Source organism: Rhinoderma darwinii, chromosome 1 (assembly GCF_050947455.1).
Source record: "Rhinoderma darwinii isolate aRhiDar2 chromosome 1, aRhiDar2.hap1, whole genome shotgun sequence".
Taxonomy (NCBI): Eukaryota; Metazoa; Chordata; class Amphibia; order Anura; family Rhinodermatidae; genus Rhinoderma; species Rhinoderma darwinii.
In genome coordinates, this window is record NC_134687.1 from 654,565,677 (window position 1) to 654,585,891 (window position 20,215).

Sequence of the window (20,215 nt, forward strand, 5' to 3'; positions counted from 1 at the left end):
AAACTTAAAAGAAAGACATGCACAGATGGCACCCGAAGAGTATCCAGTACGCTTGCGCCGCTTCTGGACAAATCAGAAACCAGCGCAAGAGCAGAAGAGGGGCCGGAAGTTCAGTATAGTTTAGGCATGGACAAGCTCAGCCTTCTGCCTGCCAATATCGCACGCTACTATGGACGAGGGCGGCGTAATGGAGGGGGATAGGATTTTCTTCACCTGGGGAATGGCTTTCTTAAACTGGAGAAAAAGGCAGAAGGGCTGAAGAGTTTATATTAGTAAGTGTCATGTTTTGCGTCCAGCCACATATTAAAAGCCTTTCATAGTAAACTGGCAAACCCCTTTTATGCAAATTGCCACAATAAAGACCGAAGCAGCAAACTATGTGAAAACCAAAATTTGTGTCATACCCAAAACTTTTAGCCTGGGCTGTACAGTTGACACCCGCTGGTGATGGTGCAGACTACCCGTCATACATGTATAGCGATTTGTGGAAATGCTTTACCAACATTGCTATGCGGCAGATATCGGGAAAGGTTAAAGGACAATTAAATTAATCTCACAAGGTGACACATCAGATTTTAAGACAATGGGGCTGTGTTCACAAGGCCTTAATTGGCTGCGTAGCCAAGGGGTTATTGTCTGTGAATAACCTGGATGAGTTAAAAATCTTTTATTTGCTCTTCTAGCTTTTCCCACATTCCAAACAAGAATGTTTTTTTTATTCTTTGATGAGTTTACAATTTATATTTTCATGAGAACATTTTCCATATATAGACCATCAAAATGACTTCTTCCCTCTGTGAGTTTTCTCATGTCTAACAAGAGTTGACATTCGTGCAAAGCATTTCCCACATTCTGAACATGAAAACGGCTTCTCCCCTGTGTGACTTTTCTCATGTCTAACAAGATTTGATTTTCGTGCAAAGCATTTCCCACATTCTGAACATGAATACGGCTTCTCTCCTGCGTGACTACTCTCATGTGTAACAAGATGGGATTTATATGTAAACCATTTCCCACATTCTGAACATGAATATGGCTTCTCTCCTGTGTGACTTCTCTCATGTATAACAAGACTTGATTTATATGGAAAACATTTCCCACATTCTGAACATGGATATGGCTTCTCTCCTGTGTGACTTCTCTCATGTATAACAAGACTTGATTTATCTGTAAAACATTTCCCACATTCTGAACATGAATACGGCTTCTCTCCTGTGTGACTTCTCCCATGTATAACAAGATTTGATTTATCTGTAAAACATTTTCCACATTCTGAACATGAATATGGCTTCTCCCCTGTGTGACTTCTCTCATGTATAACAAGATGTGGTTTTTGTGTAAAACATTTCCCACATTCTGAACATGAATATGGCTTCTCTCCTGTGTGACTTCTCTCATGTCTAACAAGATGTGATTTGTATGTAAAATATTTCCCACATTCTGAACATGAATATGGCTTCTCCCCTGTGTGAATTCTTCTGCGCTTAATAAGACCTGAGATATTTGAGACCTGTTTACCACATTGAAATATTTTACCCCCTTTCTGAGCTGTACTTGTGGTAACAATCTGTGATTGGTCAGGAGAAGGTTCCTTATGATTAGGGGAAATATATAACAGATCTTTACTGTGAAGTCCTGGATGTACATTATTGGTAATCAGGTTTTCTCCTGAACACTGCTGCATGATATCTTCATCTTCTACTTTATAATTGATAGAGTTCTCATTGGCATCTTCTGTTAAAATTACAAATGGTACAAATGCAGTAGTTTCTCCTGGTTCTTATACCCACATTATAAACCTCAGTCCGGAGCAGGTAAAATTAAAAAATCGGGTATGATCCAAAAAATAGCCTAAATGGCATAAAGTACAGTATAGTTTACCGCTCAAACGGCACTGGTTACAGTCCAACATCACATCGGTATGGACACTCTCCCTCAGAAAAACGCAGTATAGTCCGCAATTTAGTGAGGGTGTAGATGGAAATTCTTGTCCCTGCAGTCCCACAGAGCTCCGTATTGTCCCTAGACGTTCAAAAAACTCCTGTTAGGGAAAAGATCCTAGATCTCTAATAGATGAAAGAAAGAGACATAGTGCAACACCCTCTGCGATAGGTAAAAATTCCTAGGCGGCACGCCAAACACTATCGTAGAGGGTGTTGCACTATATATCTTTCTTTCATCTATTAGAGATATAGGATCTTTTCCCTACCAAGAGTCTTTAGAACGTCTAGAGACAATATGGAGCTCTGTGGGACTACAGGGACAAGAATTTCCATCTACACCCTCACTGAATTGCAGACTATCTACTGCATTTTTCTGGGAGAGAGAGTGTCCATACCTGTGATATTGGACTGTAACCAGTGCCATTTGAGCGGTAAACTTTAAACAGGATTGAAAATGGATTTTGTGATTTTTATATTTTTCAAAACACAAAATAGACACATTTATGACCTATTAGGCTGCATGCAGTTTTTTTTTCTTATAGTCAATCAGAAGTGGATCCAGCAGGAAGGAAAGGTTTGAGCCATTCCCTTCAAAACCACCACTAGCTTTGGCTAAAAAAAACCTGCACCAAATACGAACACAAAACTGCACCACAAACGGAATGCCTAATTCCAGCCTTATAAATCTTTAAAAAACACTTTAAATCGATTTTTCATTAAAAACTTGTGTTAAATCTTCAAAAAATTTCTGTTTTATCCTTGCAAAGTCTGTATGAACTTACTGCCACTAGGTGACTCCTTTTCTATAATTTGCTGTCCACCCTCGGTTGTCCTGCAAATTCGGTCTCTAGTTACAGAGAAGAGTAGACAGACTGCAGAAAATGCGGGTGACTCTCTCTGGTAAAGCTTCCTGTACTCATAGCCTTGCTGAACTCTCATGTAATCCTTGCAGTAGCTTCTTGCTTCTCTCTCTGCTTTATTCAAGATTTTATCTGAAGTCCCAGCATTTCTCTGTCTCCCATGTGCACTTTGCCCTAGATGTCTAATGTTTGCTGCAAGTATTTCTCAATAATTACTAATTAGCTGAATATGCAGGTTTGTCACGTCATGCTAAAACTTTGTCTTTTGCAGAGAATCGCAGGAAATTGTGGCTTTTTGCAGTGACCTCACAAAAACCTTGGCAAAATTGTACAGTTTTGCTTTTATTTCCAAGAATTTTCAAAGCTCTAAAATGCTGGTACCACATCATAACATCCTTGGGGACTGAGGAGCATGACTATTTTGAACTTTTCGATAAAAACATAGGTGCGCTTTAAAAACGATCAATGATAAAGTCCAGGATTCTGGCCTACACCCAGTCACCACTTATATAACATAAATCTTAACTTGATAAAACAAACATATTTAAAAAACCATAACCTAATCTGACATTCCCATTGTTAGGAAAACGCCTTTTCCCTTAAGATCAACATGACTACTGTTCTAGCTTCTGGGCGGTTCTGTTTTAGTTTGAGCCTCTCTTTTCTCTGTCTTTCTGCCAATTAGGTGTGGGGTTGTATTTATACCTGGCTTCCTCCACCTGGTCTTTGCTTGTGATTTTCGTAGTCTTCTGGTGTTCTGATCAAGCTTTGACATTCCCTGTACTTCTTGACTTATTGGAAACTGACCTCGGCTTGTCTCTCGTTAACCCCTTGTTTACCGATTTTGATTATCTGCTCCCGGCTGGTTTTGACCTCTGCTGTACCTGATTTCCACTTGCTCTGTTTTGCACTTTCGGTTTACCCTTTGGCTGTCTGGTTATCCTGTTCAGGTTTGCCTGCATTGTACCTCTTATCCAAAACTGAATTCTGCTAAGACAATCTGGGTTCTATGCTGCAAAGACCATCCCACCTTGTGGTTGGCTCTGGCGAAAAACCTTAGAGTAGCCTTAGACTCTGTCGATCAGAGTTGTGACTGAATTGAGGTTGCAGTTTTATTTGCACGCTCTCTCCCGGCAGTCTCCAGCAGGCTTTGGGTAATTGCTCAACTTGCAATTCCATAACACCCACCTGCCAACACATTTGACCCTTTAATACCAATTAGTAATCCCTTTTTTTTTCCGAGAACCTAATATTGTCATTGACAATCTAATCTTGGCCACAGATAATGCATCATGACAAACAGTACACATCTCCGGCTGAATTCACGGACATGACAATCAGATCTGTATATCCTAATGGCTGCACAGCCACCGGATCTTAATTTTAGAAAACATCTTTAGGATGTAGTGGAATATACAGAGTGAAGTAATCAATCATAATCTGTAATAAAGGATTCCAGTACATTGTTATATCATTTCACTAAGAATTTAGGCTGTTCTAAGGGGAAAGGGGGTCCTATCATGTACTAATAAGGTGGACCTAGTGAAGTGTCCTCTGAGTGCAGGCGATCATCACTGAAACATCTTTGTATGGAGAATATTTACATGTTAAATACGAGCGTCCTAATAATCATTCATCTGGAAGATTGGATTACCCCAATATAGAAAAAAAATAAAAATCCCCTTGTGACTTGTGTGCAGAGTTGTCATGGGGACCTTGTGTGTTTTCTAATAATTCCTCAATTCTTGTCCCAGCCTCATATTAAATAGAGATCTATAATGAAGATCTTTCTTCTCAGATGTTATTATAAGGGGATTAGTACTGGTTGAATCAAATAATCTAAAAAAAGTACCAAAAAATTGATGTTTTTTGTTGTTGACTATAACAAAATGATGTTTAACCCTTTCCCGTAAAATGTAAGTGATTGGCGGTTTGTAGTTCCTCCACAATGTACTGACATTTATAGTAAATTCAGATGCAGCAGATTTGTTACAGAAACTTCTGCAGATGAGACTCATATGAATAGAACCATTTCTGAGCATGAATTTCTGCAAACCTCATACAGATGAATGGAAAAAGTCACAGAAATTTCTGCAACAAATTTGCTGTGTGTCAATTCTTGAGTTGTAAAAAATGCCATGAATTTCATGCGTGTTTTAGAAGCTTTTCATCTGGAGTTTTTGGGGGGTTTTTTAATCGTGCATTTGTAAAAAAAAATTCTGCCGTTCTTCAGGTTCCATAGAGAAGCATGCTGCATTTTTTTTAAAAATGCCACGGAAGCAAAATACTCACCAAAGGGGCAGAAAAAAACGCCAATTGGGTGCAGTGCATTTTATATTTTACTATAAATGGTCATGTAACATCTGCCTGAAGAAAAGAGTCAAGAAAAACACCACAAAAAAACACCACTGTTTCACACAAGTGCAAGGTTGGAAATGTCAGAGAGCCGCCCATCAACATTGATCTCGTTACTCATTTAAACAGAGTTTTCTCCCGGCCGTTAGTACAACTGTTAATTGCAATTGGTGCACCCAAAATCTGACACTAAGCCTAGTGCATGACCGGATTCCTAGAACACCTTGTAGAGAACTTCTATGTGCAGTCACAGCTCCCTCAGGTCCTGCACTATGTATAACACATTGTCTGACGGGTTACTGTAATGTAGAACTAAGGCGGAACCCCACCTTACCAAACCTCCCAATTCACTTTCTAAATTCATTACTACTTACCTGTGGTAACACCTCCTGGAATTTCCTCCTCCACTTCAATCTTACACGGTTGATCATCCCTCACCCGCTCTTCTTCTTCATCCTCCACTTTATTATTAGTCAGAGCTTCCCCCTGATTTCACATATGTAACAATTCAGTACAATACAGCAGAGAGTGCGAAGAATCTAACAGATCAACATAAGAAACCACCAAAATCTATGACCCAATCTATGACCGCAGCACCAAAAAGCTCCACACCCCCCTATATAGATCTGGTATAGGGCTCAGCTTCATCTACCTGATGATTCTCTGGGACATTGTAATTTTCTTCTGGACAGTCCTGGGAATACAGAGGACAGGGACATCTATCTGGTGGATTTCGCCTACTGGATCCATCTGTGGGAAACACACAGTGACTGAATACATGACTACTGTATATCTGTCTATATATCAGACACTTCTCTCTACACTTCTATTTTTACTGATCACAGTCGAGATTACAATGTTGTGCTTCTCACTACCTGCTCCGCGGTTCCAGTGCTTTGCAAGCCGCAGGCCTATAGTGGCCTACCAGAGTGAATGGTGGGGAACCAACGTCTTTCTGCTCCACCATAGTATCCAATCGCATTTGCCTCCTAAGCATGTGAATACATGTGAAATCGGCAAGACGCAGGGGCCCTATTATAAGAGCCCCGTGCCAACCAAAAGAGTACAAGGTCGTTGCCATGGAACAATACCCCCTGCTTATATGGGAAGTCAAAATTTTACAAGAGGGAACCCACGTCAGACAAAGTATCTGTAGTAAGGAAAACAACTACTCCAAGTTTCCTCTCCACAAGGGATGGAAAACCACTGAAGTGTTGGAGGAAGCTCTGCACTTATGGCAAAAAAAAAAATTATATTTAGGTTTTCTGTGAGACCATGACAGCACCATGAGAGACGACCCACACTGTCCTCCTCCATACATACACGGATCAGCCATACGGACCACTGACAGGTGGAGTAAAGAACATTGATGATCTCATGAAAATGGGGGGGGGGGGGGGGGGGGGGGGGTATTAGACAGGAATTGAACAGTCAGTTCTTTAAAGAGGCTCTGTCACCAGATTTTCCAACCCCTATCTCCTATTGCAGCAGATCGGCGCTGCAATGTAGATAAGAGTTATGACCATTTTTATTTTTAAGCAAATGAGGCTTTCTTAAGTACAACTGGGCGTGTTTAAAGTTAAGTCCAAGTGGGCGTGTATTGTGTGTGTACATCTGGGCGTTTTTACTTGTTTTACTAGCTGGGCGTTGTGAATGGAAGGCACCAGAGGCTACAGTTGATTCTGCAGCAGCATCGGCGTTTGCAGGTAAGTCGATGTAGCCTCTGTCGCCTGGTGCCGATGTGTCCTCGCTCGTCCGACACGATGCAGGACCTGTGGCAGGAAGTGACGTCACAGCGTGTTCTCTCGAGAACACGCTGTGTGTCTGTCCACTGCCAGAAGCTGGGTGTTAACGAAGAGAAGTGGATGATGCTGATTCGTCAGCATCATACACTTCCATTCACAACGCCCAGCTAGTAAAACAAGTAAAAACGCCCAGATGTACACACACAATACACGCCCACTTGGACTTAACTTTAAACACGCCCAGTTGTACTTAAGAAAGCCTCATTTGCATAAATATAAAAATGCTCATAACTTGGCCAAAAATGCTCGTTTTTGAAAAAAAAAAAAAACGTTACTGTAATCTACATTGCAGTGCCGATCTGCTGCAATACGAGATAGGGGTTTGAAAATCTGGTGACAGAGCCTCTAAGTTAATGTGTTTGAAACATGGAGAAATGTAAAGTTATAAGGGCCAAATTGGTAATAGTATCCCCAACACTTCCAGTCTTGTGGGGTGTTTCTGGTATGTAAAGGTGTAAACGTTCCTACCTACCAAAAGTGCTCCAAGGAAGGACAACCGGTGTACCGGCAACAGGGTGATTGGCGGTCAAGACTCATTAATGTGCGTGGGGAGCTCATCTGGTCCCAACCCACAGAAGAGTTACTGTACCACAAATTACTGAAAATGTCACTGCTGGCTATAGTAGAAAGGTGTCAGAACACGCAGAGCATCGCAGCTTACTGCGTATGGAGCTGCAGACCAGTCAGAGCGCCCATGCTGACCCATCCACCACCAAAAGCGCCTACAATAGGCAGTATCAGAACTGGGCAATGGAAGAAGGTGGTCTGGTCCCATAAATCCCGTTTTCTTTTACATCATGTGGACGGCCGGGTACATCGCTTACCTGGGGAAGAGATGGCAGCAGGAAGCATTATGGGAAGACAAGCCAGAGGAGGCAGTGTGATGATCTGGGCAATGTTCTGCTGGTCCTGGCATTCATGCAAATGTGACACGTACCACCTACCTAAACATTGCTGCAGATAAGTACCCCCTTATGGCAGCATTATTCCTAATGGCAGCGCCCTCTTTCAGCAGGATAATGCCCCCGCCACACTGCAAATATTGATCAGGAATGGTTCAAGGTGTTGACTTGGCTCCAAATACCCCAGATCTCAATCCGATCGATTATCTGTAGGATGTTCTGGAAAAACAAGTCCGATCCATGGAGGCCGCACCTCACAACTTACAGGACTTTAAGGATCTGCTAACGTGTGCCAGATACCATGGAGATGCCACGGCTCCATGGGTCAGAGCTGTTTTGGCAGCACGCGGGCGACCTACACAATATTAGGCAGGTGGTTTTAATGTTAGGGCTGATCGGAATAGACAGAGAGAGACATTTTACATAGTTAGTGGGTTAAACAAGGTCTAAGTCCATCAAGTTTAAATTTTTTAGACTTACAACCCCCAGTTCACCCAGAGGAAGGCAAAAAACACTCTTTATAGAGGAACTGCTCGGCTCTCCTCACACGTCTGTATAGTAAATACTTGTATTCCCCATGAATCAACAATTCTGAAGCATCTTTTCTTAGAACTCTGCGTTAAGCCGTTCCTCTGTTATTCCTACTAGAAATAGAAGATTAAATTGCGAAAAGGGTGTTACCAGTCCCCTTGTGAAAGAGTCGTGTCCCTACACCTTCTGATATTGTCAGCACTGACTGGACATTGTCAGACTGAATGGACACGCCCCCGGCTGCTAACACCTAGTTGTGACATCATTCATACATTTCTAGGAGGAATAACAGAGGGACAGCACAATGCAAAGTTCTTAGAAAAGGTGCTCTATAATTGTTAAATTATGGGAAATTAAAGTATTTAATATACACAACGAATCCCAGTAGATCCAGAGGAAGGTAAAAACCAATCATCACACGATAGAGACCGAATTCTACATAAAGTGGGAAATACCTCCCCGCCCCCGGCTGACAATCGGACAGAACTCTGGATCCACATTCTACATTACTACCGGTGACCCAGTATATGGTGTCTTACAAAGGAAGATATTTAACCCTTTGCTATATCTCCACACGACTGTCATGTCCGCTGTTCCCACATGGTAGAACTTTACACTCATGTTGTAGAGATTATAAGAGCAGCGCAGATCAGTCACTGGTTATATAAGACTATGTTCACACATGGAGAAATGGAGGCAGAAATCTCTGTGATTGTATAACTCATCTGATTGTGGTTAGAAAAAATTAATGTACCTGCTGCAGAAACAACAACATTCAGTTAAATGGAAACTTCTACAACAAATCTGTGACCATCCCCTAGTGCAGCACTGCAGCAAAGCGAGGAACGTGTGATCAGAGATCAGGAATCACATGCCTGTAAATACTGCACATGACTAAATTAACACTGCAACAAAAATTTATAATATATAAATTATATATCCATATCTCACCTTGTGATGTGTGCGGCCGGTAGTCCCCCATCATGACCTCCTCGTACAGATCCTTGTGTCCTTCTAGATACTCCCACTCCTCCATGGAGAAATAGACAGTGACATCCTGACACCTTATAGGAACCTGACACACACAATGATACAGTCATCACCCAGACACCTCCAGTGCTGTTACTGTAGAATTTCCCAGCATAATCCCAGCAGTGTCACCTCTCCAGTCAGCAGCTCAGTCATCTTGTAGATCAGTTCTAAGATCTTCTTCTCATGTATCCGGGAGTGAGGGGGAGGCTCTGTGATGGGGCTCTGACTACTGCTCCATCCTCCTGACTCATGGATGATGGGAGTCCTACAGTCACCCGATGTCTTCTTCACTATTGTGTACTCCTGTGTACGGAGAGAGACACTTAGAGAACTGAACACAGTATTCCCCCCTCAGTAGAAAGAGGGAGATTGTGACCCCGCTGTATAGAGCTCTAGTGACCCCACATCTGTAATACTGGAGACCTCACCTACAAAAAGACATTGAGAAAATAGAACGAGGCCAAACTAAAAAGGAAATAATATTGGGGGACTAGATGGACCATGTGTTCTCCTCCTGCCTTCATCTTCTATGTTTCTATATAGATGTCATCCTGATCCTCCTGGTTCCTGGGCATTCTCATTGCTCTACATTACTATTGCTGCATTGGTGACATGACACATAACTGACCATACTGGTGGCTGATCTTCAGCTTTTCTGCTGGTGGCTTCTTGACGTCACTTGGAAGGTCTGGACGCTGTTATACAGGACACTGGATTCTTCCTATTATGTATTGTCCCTTCCCTATGTGTGACTTGTTCTATAATGTAGAAAAGTTTACCTCTCCGCTCAACAGGTAGATGATCTCCAAGGTGAAGTCTAATATTCTTCTACTCATCTCATTCCTGTCCTTGTCCATCCTTGGTGGGTCATTCAGGAGAAGGAACGTTGTGGAGGAAAATATGAGAAAACTGGAGAATCTAGTACTGCAGACGTCTTTATGAAGAAAGGAGAAGATGGAAATCATACAGGGGACAACATCATGTGTGACATACAGAACCTCACTTAGCCCCCCCCCCCCCCCAGTGTGCACGCGCGGAAGGTCACATCTTACACACAAACTTCTGTCACGTGTGACCTGTCCTCCACCTTATACATTACCATGTGCTCCTCCTTCTAGACCTGTCCTATGCTTCTACATTACTCTGTGCTCCTCCTGCTAGACCGGTCCTCTGCTTCTACATTACTCTGTGCTCCTCCTTCTAGACCTGTCCTCGGCTTCTACATTACACTGTGCTCCTCCTTCTAGACCTGTCCTCTGCTTCTATATTACTCTGTGCTCCTCCTTCTAGACCTGTCCTCCGCCTAATACATTGCTCTGTGCTCCTCCTTCTAGGCCTGTCCTCTGCTTCTACATTACCGTGCTCCTCCTTCTAGACCTGTCCTATGCTTCTAAATTACTCTGTGCTCCTCCTTCTAGACCTGTCCTCCACCTTATACATTACCATGTGCTCCTCCTTCTAGACCTGTCCTATGCTTCTACATTACTCTGTGCTCCTCCTGCTAGACCTGTCCTCTGCTTCTATATTACTCTGTGCTCCTCCTTCTGGACCTGTCCTCTGCTTCTACATTACTCTGTGCTCCTCCTTCTAGACCTGTCTTCTGCTTCTACATTACTCTGTGCTGCTCCTTCTAGACCTGTCCTATGCTTCTATATTACCCTGTGCTCCTCCTTCTAGACCGGTCCTCTGCTTCTACATTACTCTGTGCTCCTCCTTCTAGACCTGTCCTCTGCTTCTACATTACTCTGTGCTCCTCCTAATAGACCTGTCCTCCGCCTAATACATTACTCTGTTCTCCTCCTTCCAGACCTGTCCTCTTCTTCTACATTACCCTGTGCTCCTCCTTCTAGACCGGTCCTCTGCTTCTACATTACTCTGTGCTGCTCCTTCTAGACCTGTCCTCCGCTTCTACATTACTCTGTGCTCCTCCTTCTAGACCTGTCCTCTGCTTCTACATTACTCTGTGCTCCTCCTTCTAGACCTGTCCTCTGCTTCTATATTACCCTGTGCTCCTCCTTCTACACCTGTCCTCTGCTTCTACATTACTCTGTGCTCCTCCTTCTAGACCTGTCCTCTGCTTCTATATTACTCTGTGCTCCTCCTTCTAGACCTGTCCACCACCTATGACAAAGTCAACCACACCCTCCTGATACAAATTCTCTAGTCCCTTGACATCACAGACTTGGCCCTCTCCTGGATCTCCTTATACCTTACCAACTAAACATTTAGTATCTCCCACTCACACACCACCACTACTACTACTACTACCACCTTGTCCCACCCTCTCTCTGTTAGTGTCCCTCAGGGGTCTCAGTGTCCTGGGACCCTTACTCTCCTCCATCTAAACCTTTGGTGATATTTACCCCCCTAGTCTAGATGTTACCTCCCTGCTATCTAGAGTGTATAACAGCTATCTCCTCCTTCACCTCCCGCTTCCTAAAGATCAACATGGAGAAACCTGAATCATCTTTACCCCATTTCACTCCCCAAACTCATGGCTCCACATTTTTCCCCGTCTCACAGGTCGCTGTATTGGGATAACCCTTAATGTCAGATGGCACAGCCAAGTGCTTCCCACTTCTTGCTGCCTCCACCTCATAAACCCTCCAAAAGTCTGTCTGTCCTCCCCTTCCAGGCGTCCGGCCTCTCCTCCCCCTCCAGGCGTCCGGCCTCTCCTCCCCCTCCAGGCGTCCGGCCTCTCCTCCACCTCCAGGCGTCCGGCCTCTCCTCCACCTCCAGGCGTCCGGCCTCTCCTCCACCTCCAGGCGTCCGGCCTCTCCTCCACCTCCAGGCGTCCGGCCTCTCCTCCACCTCCAGGCGTCCGGCCTCTCCTCCACCTCCAGGCGTCCGGCCTCTCCTCCACCTCCAGGCCTCTCCTCCACCTCCAGGCCTCTCCTCCACCTCCAGGCGTCCGGCCTCTCCTCCACCTCCAGGCGTCCGGCCTCTCCTCCACCTCCAGGCGTCCGGCCTCTCCTCCACCTCCAGGCGTCCGGCCTCTCCTCCCCCGATAGAAGTCCGTCTTTCCTCCCTCTCTAGAAGTCCGTCTTTCCTCCCCCTCCAAGATTCATAAAAATGAATAAACTCCACCTGGAAGGCCTATCATCTAAGGTAGGGGCAGTTTGACTGAGGGTATTTGTAAATTCATTGATTTCCATCTCAAACATCTGGTTATCAACTTGCCTTCATATGTCCGTGACACGGCTGATCTGTTACAGAAGATCAGTGGTGTCAGCATTGATAGAGATATGCTTCTCGTCACCATTGACGTAGAATCTCTCTACAACAGCATCAAGCACTCAGATGGGATCAGAGCAGTTAAATATTTTCTTTCAATGTCTGATTTGGATAAACCGCTTTGCTCCTTCATTGTTCAGATGCTCGAGTACATCTTAAAGAGGCTCTGTCACCAGATTTTGCAACCCCTATCTGCTATTGCAGCAGATAGGCGCTGCAATGTAGATTACAGTAACGTTTTTATTTTTAAAAAAACGAGCATTTTTGGCCAAGTTATGACCATTTTTGTAATTATGCAAATGAGGCTTGCAAAAGTCCAAGTGGGTGTGTTTAAAAGTAAAAGTCCAAGTGGGCGTGTATTATGTGCGTACATCGGGGCGTTTTTAATACTTTTACTAGCTGGGCGCTGTGAAGAGAAGTAACATCCTCTTCTCTTCAGAACGCCCAGCTTCTGACAGTGCAGATCTGTGACGTCACTCACAGGTCCTGCATCGTGACGGCCACATCGGCACCAGAGGCTACAGTTGATTCTGCAGCAGCATCAGCGTTTGCAGGTAAGTCGATCTTACCTGCAAACGCTGATGCTGCTGCAGAATCAACTGTAGCCTCTGGTGCCGATGTGGCCGTCACGATGCAGGACCTGTGAGTGACGTCACAGATCTGCACTGTCAGAAGCTGGGCGTTCTGAAGAGAAGAGGATGTTACTTCTCTTCAGAGCGCCCAGCTAGTAAAAGTATTAAAAACGCCCCGATGTACGCACCTAATACACGCCCACTTGGACTTTTACTTTTAAACACACCCACTTGGACTTTTGCAAGCCTCATTTGCATAATTACAAAAATGGTCATAACTTGGCCAAAAATGCTCGTTTTTTAAAAATAAAAACGTTACTGTAATCTACATTGCAGCGCCTATCTGCTGCAATAGCAGATAGGGGTTGCAAAATCTGGTGACAGAGCCTCTTTAACACACAACTTTTTTGTGTTCAATGGCTGCTTTTACCTACAGCTCCAGGGAACAGCCATGGGGGCAGCATGCGCACCATCGTATGCTAACCTCTTCCTGGGGCTGTGGGAGAGGGCTCTCATCTCGGATGACCGGGGTGCCTCAATGGCACGGGTCCTTTTCTGGGCCCGTTACATTGATGACATCCTGGTCATCTGGAAGGGCACACAGGCTGATTTGGATTCATTCATGACCAGGCTGAATACAAATGACTTAAATTTAAAATTTACCTACAAAGCACACCCTAGCCATCTGGAGTTTCTGGATGTCAAAATCTTTACAGACGAAGATGGCTTCCTGCACAGTGACGTTTTCCGCAAGGAAACTTCCGCTAATGCATTGTTGCATTCTTCCTCTTCCCATCCTCCGCAGACTATTCAGGCGGTCCCTATTGGACAATTTCTGCGGATAAAGAGGATTTGCTCTTCTGACTTATTATTCGAAGAACAGGCAGAGGATCTAAAAAAATCGCTTCCTCGAACGGGGTTACAGCATGAGATCCATCAAAAAAGCCTATCAAAGGGCAAAGCGCACCCCCAGGGATGACTTGCTATTTCCCAAGAAAAGGACAGATAAACATAGTCAGGTAAGATTCATCACTGGGTATCATTCCCGATGGCCACAAATGAGAGAAATCTTTAAACGCTATTGGCCTATATTACTGACAGATCCCACCCTGGACAGGTTTATTACCAAACTTCCAAGTATTACAGCAAGACGGTCCAAAAATTTAAAAGACCACTAGGTGAAAAGCCATTATGACCCTATAAAAACCAAATACCCATTTGGGATCAAGGGTCCAAAATGGGGTTGCAACCCCTGTGGACAATGTATTGCTTGCCCCAATATAGAAAAGGCCACTACTTTCATTGATGCTTCTGGCAGCAAGACCTTCAATATCAGCCATTCTATAACCTGTACCACTAAAGCTGTTGTGTACTATGCAGTCTGTCCGTGTCCAAAAATGTATGTCGGTCTCACCTCCAGAGAGCTGAAGGTCCGAGTACGAGAGCATATGGCTGATATAAAGCAATCATCAGGGGCAGAGAATCTTGAAATTTGAAGCCTGTGGCTCGACACTTCAAATTGCATCACTCCTGTGACCCCTCCAAACTGAAGGTGAGGGGAATCGACCACATCATGTGTGGTATGAGATATGTATAGATCAGCAGCACAGGATAAATTTTTCAAGAGGGTGCACGTCTCCTGGGTCACAGTCCGATTGACCCCTCAGTCAAGACAAAAAAGAAATGGAGACAGCACTACCGAGCTTGAGAAAGGCTCGTATTGAGCTGAAACGTTGCACCGTGGAATAAAAGGATCTTCACTTTGAAAATTTGGTAGTGCTGTCTCCATTTCTTTTTTGTCATGTGTGGTATGAGAGGTGGTGCCATCAAACAAAAACTTGCACAATGCGAGACTCGCTGGATATGGACCCTTCAGACAATGTTTCCACATGGGCTAAATGAATCTCTGAGCTACGCTCCGTTTCTGTAACCATTGACTCCTGTAGTGGGTCTTGGTTTTAAATTCGTCTTTTTATATTTGTGTCACTTTTTAGCACTAACTACCCTCTCTTTTTGCCCATCTTTTCTGTATAGAGTACTACGTATCATTTTCTGAGTTCATCTGAGGAGGCTTTCAAGTGGATTACATTCAATTGGATCAAAGAGGAATTTTTGTCGCGCACGTTTCTTTGTGGCTCTATATATGTCCTACTGTAACGTAATTTTGCATTAATGTATTATATACATATCTGATGCATCATTCGGTTATATGTATTATATACTGTATTGACTGTGTCGACATATTCGTATTACACTTGTTTATTCTGTGAATTTGCTTATTTATATATATATATTCTTCATATACACTGCTTCTGTACGTGTTTTATTCATGTCATTTTTATTGCATTTTATATATTTCAGTGAGTCTAATCACTATTTTATTACCCAATTTTACATAAAGTTTTTTTGATGTTTGAATATATCATCTTGTCACGGTTAGAATCATTACCTTGGTATCACTATCTAACAATTTCGTTGTTACATCTCACTTAATTACTTTGAATCTCCTTTTTTCACGCGACATTTCATTATCATTTAGCAATTTATTATTTTCTCACCTATTTTTCACTTTCCTCAACATTAGTTTATGCATCCGTTTTTTTTCTTTTATCTTTTTATACTTTTCGTCATCGGTCCCATAAACTGACAAATTGTGCACTTTTAATACTGGACCGTCTTAAATTTCCGTTATTCCCATTCACTTTTCACGCATTCACCACTACCTGTTTATTAACACACATAACAATATCACGCATTCCTGATTCAACATTTCCATTATTTATATTCATCCTTTTTTTCACCTTGTAATTTGCTCTTTTCCCCACATTCTTACGACACAGTAATGTTTGTCTTTTTCTTATCATTTCTATCACACACTAACTTACTTATGCCAAACTGTGCAGACATACCTCTTCTCCTAACTAAATTATTTACCAGATATTTCTTCTCTTTTATCCTCTAATGGTATAAGTATGATGGAGGGTGCGCTGATGAAGTTTTAGAAATCAACAAACAAACAATCTCGGGGGGGCGGGGGGGGGGGGCTGGAGTGGCTCTGGCTCCTTCCGTCCGTTGTCTCTAATTGGAGTAGGCTGTGGGGGGCGCGGTCAGTCCTCGCCGCCCCACATCCTCTCTGATGATGCGGCACAGGAAGTGGGGCAGCACCATCTTTGTACCCCGCATCAGACGCCGTCTTCCTCCACCCGGCCACACCCACCTCTTTCCTCTTCACCCAGAACACCTGAAACACGTATTATATAAGAGTGGGCATTAATAGTTGGACCCCAACCCTGGACGAAGGCAGGTGCCGAAACGGGCGTCGGGTGCAGACGTCTTATTCACATTCCACAATGTCCACTGGTATGTTTAACAATCTCTGTCTCCTTATAGCAGCCTGTATCAAACCCTGTGTGTCATCCTTTGACTGCATTTGAAATCAGTACATAACATACGTTTACACTTCTTTGTAAATTGGTTGCGGTGTATATTTTTCTTTATACTTACCTAGGAACCGCCACCATTCTACCAAATACATCTACATATTCATTACAGTCTGTTTTGACTCTACTGTTTACAGTCTGGTTTGACTATATTTACCTCTTTTGCTGCTGCAATATTATGTTTACCTATAACACGTCGAGAAAACAACCATACCTGGCCTATTATTGATTTGACGTCTTTTTTATTGTGTGACTTATCCTCCTTCCCATTTTTTAACTTGTTTATTGTCTTTATTCAATAAAATTTGCATATTTTTTGTACTTTTATGTGCCTCAGTCCATCACTCTTTCTCGGTAGTTTCTCCCCCTCTACGAGTCGGCCTCCCCTCCCCCTCTACGAGTCGGCCTCCCCTCCCCCTCTACGAGTCGGCCTCCCCTCCCCCTCTACGAGTCGGCCTCCCCTCCCCCTCTACGAGTCGGCCTCCCCTCCCCCTCTACGAGTCGGCCTCCCCTCCCCCTCTACGAGTCGGCCTCCCCTCCCCCTCTACGAGTCGGCCTCCCCTCCCCCTCTACGAGTCGGCCTCCCCTCCCCCTCTACGAGTCGGCCTCCCCTCCCCCTCTACGAGTCGGCCTCCCCTCCCCCTCTACGAGTCGGCCTCCCCTCCCCCTCTACGAGTCGGCCTCCCCTCCCCCTCTACGAGTCGGCCTCCCCTCCCCCTCTACGAGTCGGTCTCCCCTCCCCCTCTACGAGTCGGTCTCCCCTCCCCCTCTACGAGTCGGTCTCCCCTCCCCCTCTACAAGTCGGTCTCCCCTCCCCCTCTACAAGTCGGTCTCCCCTCCCCCTCTACAAGTCGGTCTCCCCTCCCCCTCTACAAGTCGGTCTCCACTCCCCCTCTACAAGTCGGTCTCTCCTCCCCCCTCTACAAGTCGGTCTCTCCTCCCCCCTCTACAAGTCGGTCTCTCCTCCCCCCTCTACAAGTCGGTCTCTCCTCCCCCTCTACAAGTCGGCCTCTCCTCACCCTCTAGAAGTCCGTCTTTCCTCCCCCATCTAGAAGTCCGTCTTTCCTCCCCCATCTAGAAGTCCGTCTTTCCTCCCCCATCTAGAAGTCCGTCTTTCCTCCCCCTTCTAGAAGTCCGTCTTTCCTCCCCCTCTAGAAGTCCGTCTTTCCTCACCCTCTAGAAGTCGGTCTTTCCTCACCCTCGAGCAGACATAAATGCCAGTACATATGCCCTCATCATCCACCGTCTAGACTACTCCACCATCCTCCTCTGTGGCTTCCCATTTAACGCTATTGCACCCTCCTACCTATTCTCACCTCTGCTGCAGGGGTAAATCTACCTCTCCCCTCATTCCACCTCTGCGGTCACTGGCCACCCATTACCTACTAAATTATGTACAACACTGTGCCAAAAAACCGCAGTAAAACCGCACAGAAATGACCTCATATAACCTTACCTTACTACTGCATCATGGGATATCTCCTGATAACAGAGAAAAGACTAAACAGCAGTGACCGGAAATCATGTTCACCCGACCAGCGATTCTCCACCTCATGCACAGCAAGGACCTGTGAGGTCGTCACCACCACGTGACCAGGCGAGGAGGGGCGGGGCTTATTAGTGGAGAGGAGGCATAGCCTTGCCCCCTGACAGAGCTCCGTACGTCATATCACGTGATCCTCATCACTTTACAGCGTATAGGAGCTCCGCCCCCTCACAGATCCCCGCCCCCTGATGTCACGTGATCACCACCTTCACACTCCGCAGGAGCCCCGCTCCCTCACAGAGATCCGACCCTCATGTCATGTGATCCTCTTCGCATGACATGAGCTCATTATTCCAACTTCTAAGCTCCTCCTCCTTATGATTCAGTGGTCACGTGATTTTGATATCACAGGTCCTTCATCCACCAGGTCTCTCCACTGATAAACTTCGCCCCTCCTGTCCCGGTCACATGCTGAAAACGTCATCACAGGTCCTTTAGCCACAAGCTATTATATTTAGCACTGCATAGCTCTGATCACTCCTGCACTGGTCACATGATCCTTATGGCCCCACACGTGATCGTCATCACAGGTCCTTTAGCCACAAGCTATTATATTTTGCAGTGCATAGCTCTGATCACTCCTGCACTGGTCACATGATCCTTATGGCCCCACACGTGATCATTATCACAGGTTCTTTAGTCATCGTTCAAACTCTCCTCTCCACTGATGAGCCCCGCCCTCCTTTCCCGGTCACGTGGTGGTGACGTCATTACAGGTCCTTCAGCTATTGCCGTGTATGAGATAGAGAGCAGCGCAGGTCGGGTGTTCTCTCTGTTATCAGTCACCCCTGTATGAGGGTCTATACAGAGAGCTGTCAATCATTGACTGACCCCGCCCACTGGACTCCTAGCCGGGATTTAACCCCTCCAGTGCCGGCCTCTTTGGGGTAAGTGGTTATTTGTGGTCTTTGTAGTGGTCGGATGTTTTGTGGGACGAGCCGTATTTTGTAATGACATAATATTCGGGACATACAACTTATTCACTGACTTTTATACATTTCTTGTTAATGTCGTTCACCGTGCGGTTTAAGGGAATGTTCACACGTAGCGAATACGACCCACAACACGCAAGGAAATCACCCCGAATATTCACCCCAAATGGTGGCTGTATAATCCCCCCGAATATCTACTACAGAAATACAACAAGGCCGATCCTCACCTCTCCGAGCGTTACCATAGCAACACGTCCCTGCTCTTCCGGCTGTGTCCAGGTGACCCCTATAATGACATGTGACCTCTCCGGCCTGTGATTGGCTGCAGGGGTCACATGACGCCTTCTTTTTTATATATGTGTAATCTGCAGCGTTGCTGTGAACACGCGGTGGAGCCGCAGAGGATTCTGGGAACAATGGCGGTTGTTGCGGAACTTGACTTTCCCATTGAACTTAATGGGGAAATTCTGCAACAAATGCGCCGCGAATCCGCGGTATAAATGCGATATCCTGCGTGTCTATAATCCGCACCGCAGGTTAACCCCTTAACCACCAGGCCAGGTTCTGTTTTCGTTACGTTTTTCCGTTGATGGAGCGGTGTTGGGGACTATTTTTTGCGGGGCGGATTGTAGTTTTTGATCACTTTTTACTACATTTTAAAAAAATTTAGCGCTGAGGAGACCAAAAAACAGCAATTATTGTGTTGTTTTACGGCGTTCACCGTGCGGGTAAATAACGTTATATTGTAATGGTTCTGACTTTTACGGTTGCGGTGATCCCGGTAATGTTTATCATTTTGTTTTTTACATCGCTTTAGAGAAAAAATAGTTTTTAAATTAATAAAAAAATGTATTCCTCCCCGGGGGACGTGAACTAGAGCGGATCAGATCGCTGGTACAATACACTGTAAGGCTCTGTTCACACTCTGTTCAAGGGAAAAGACCTCCTGATTTTCAGCCGTTTTTTAATCAAGCTTACGTTTTTCGCAGCATTTTTTACGGCCGTTTTTGGAGCTGTTTATTTATAGAGTTAATGAGAAACGGCTCCAAAACCGGCTCAAGCA

The 20,215-nt window shown here is 44.7% G+C and overlaps 1 protein-coding gene across 1 annotated transcript; it reads right to left on the reverse strand.

Moving 5' to 3' along the window:
* Window positions 1-296: 296 nt before the first annotated feature.
* LOC142664016 (uncharacterized) lies at window positions 297-18,327 on the reverse strand. The gene is made up of 7 exons (XM_075842902.1): window positions 18,131-18,327; window positions 10,208-10,362; window positions 9,558-9,731; window positions 9,348-9,471; window positions 5,811-5,908; window positions 5,533-5,644; window positions 297-1,734 (listed from the first exon to the last, which is right to left on the reverse strand). The coding sequence occupies exons 2-7, from the start codon at window positions 10,283-10,285 to the stop codon at window positions 776-778; spliced, it is 1,545 nt and encodes a 514-aa protein (XP_075699017.1). The 5' UTR covers window positions 10,286-10,362; window positions 18,131-18,327; the 3' UTR covers window positions 297-775.
* Window positions 18,328-20,215: the final 1,888 nt, after the last annotated feature.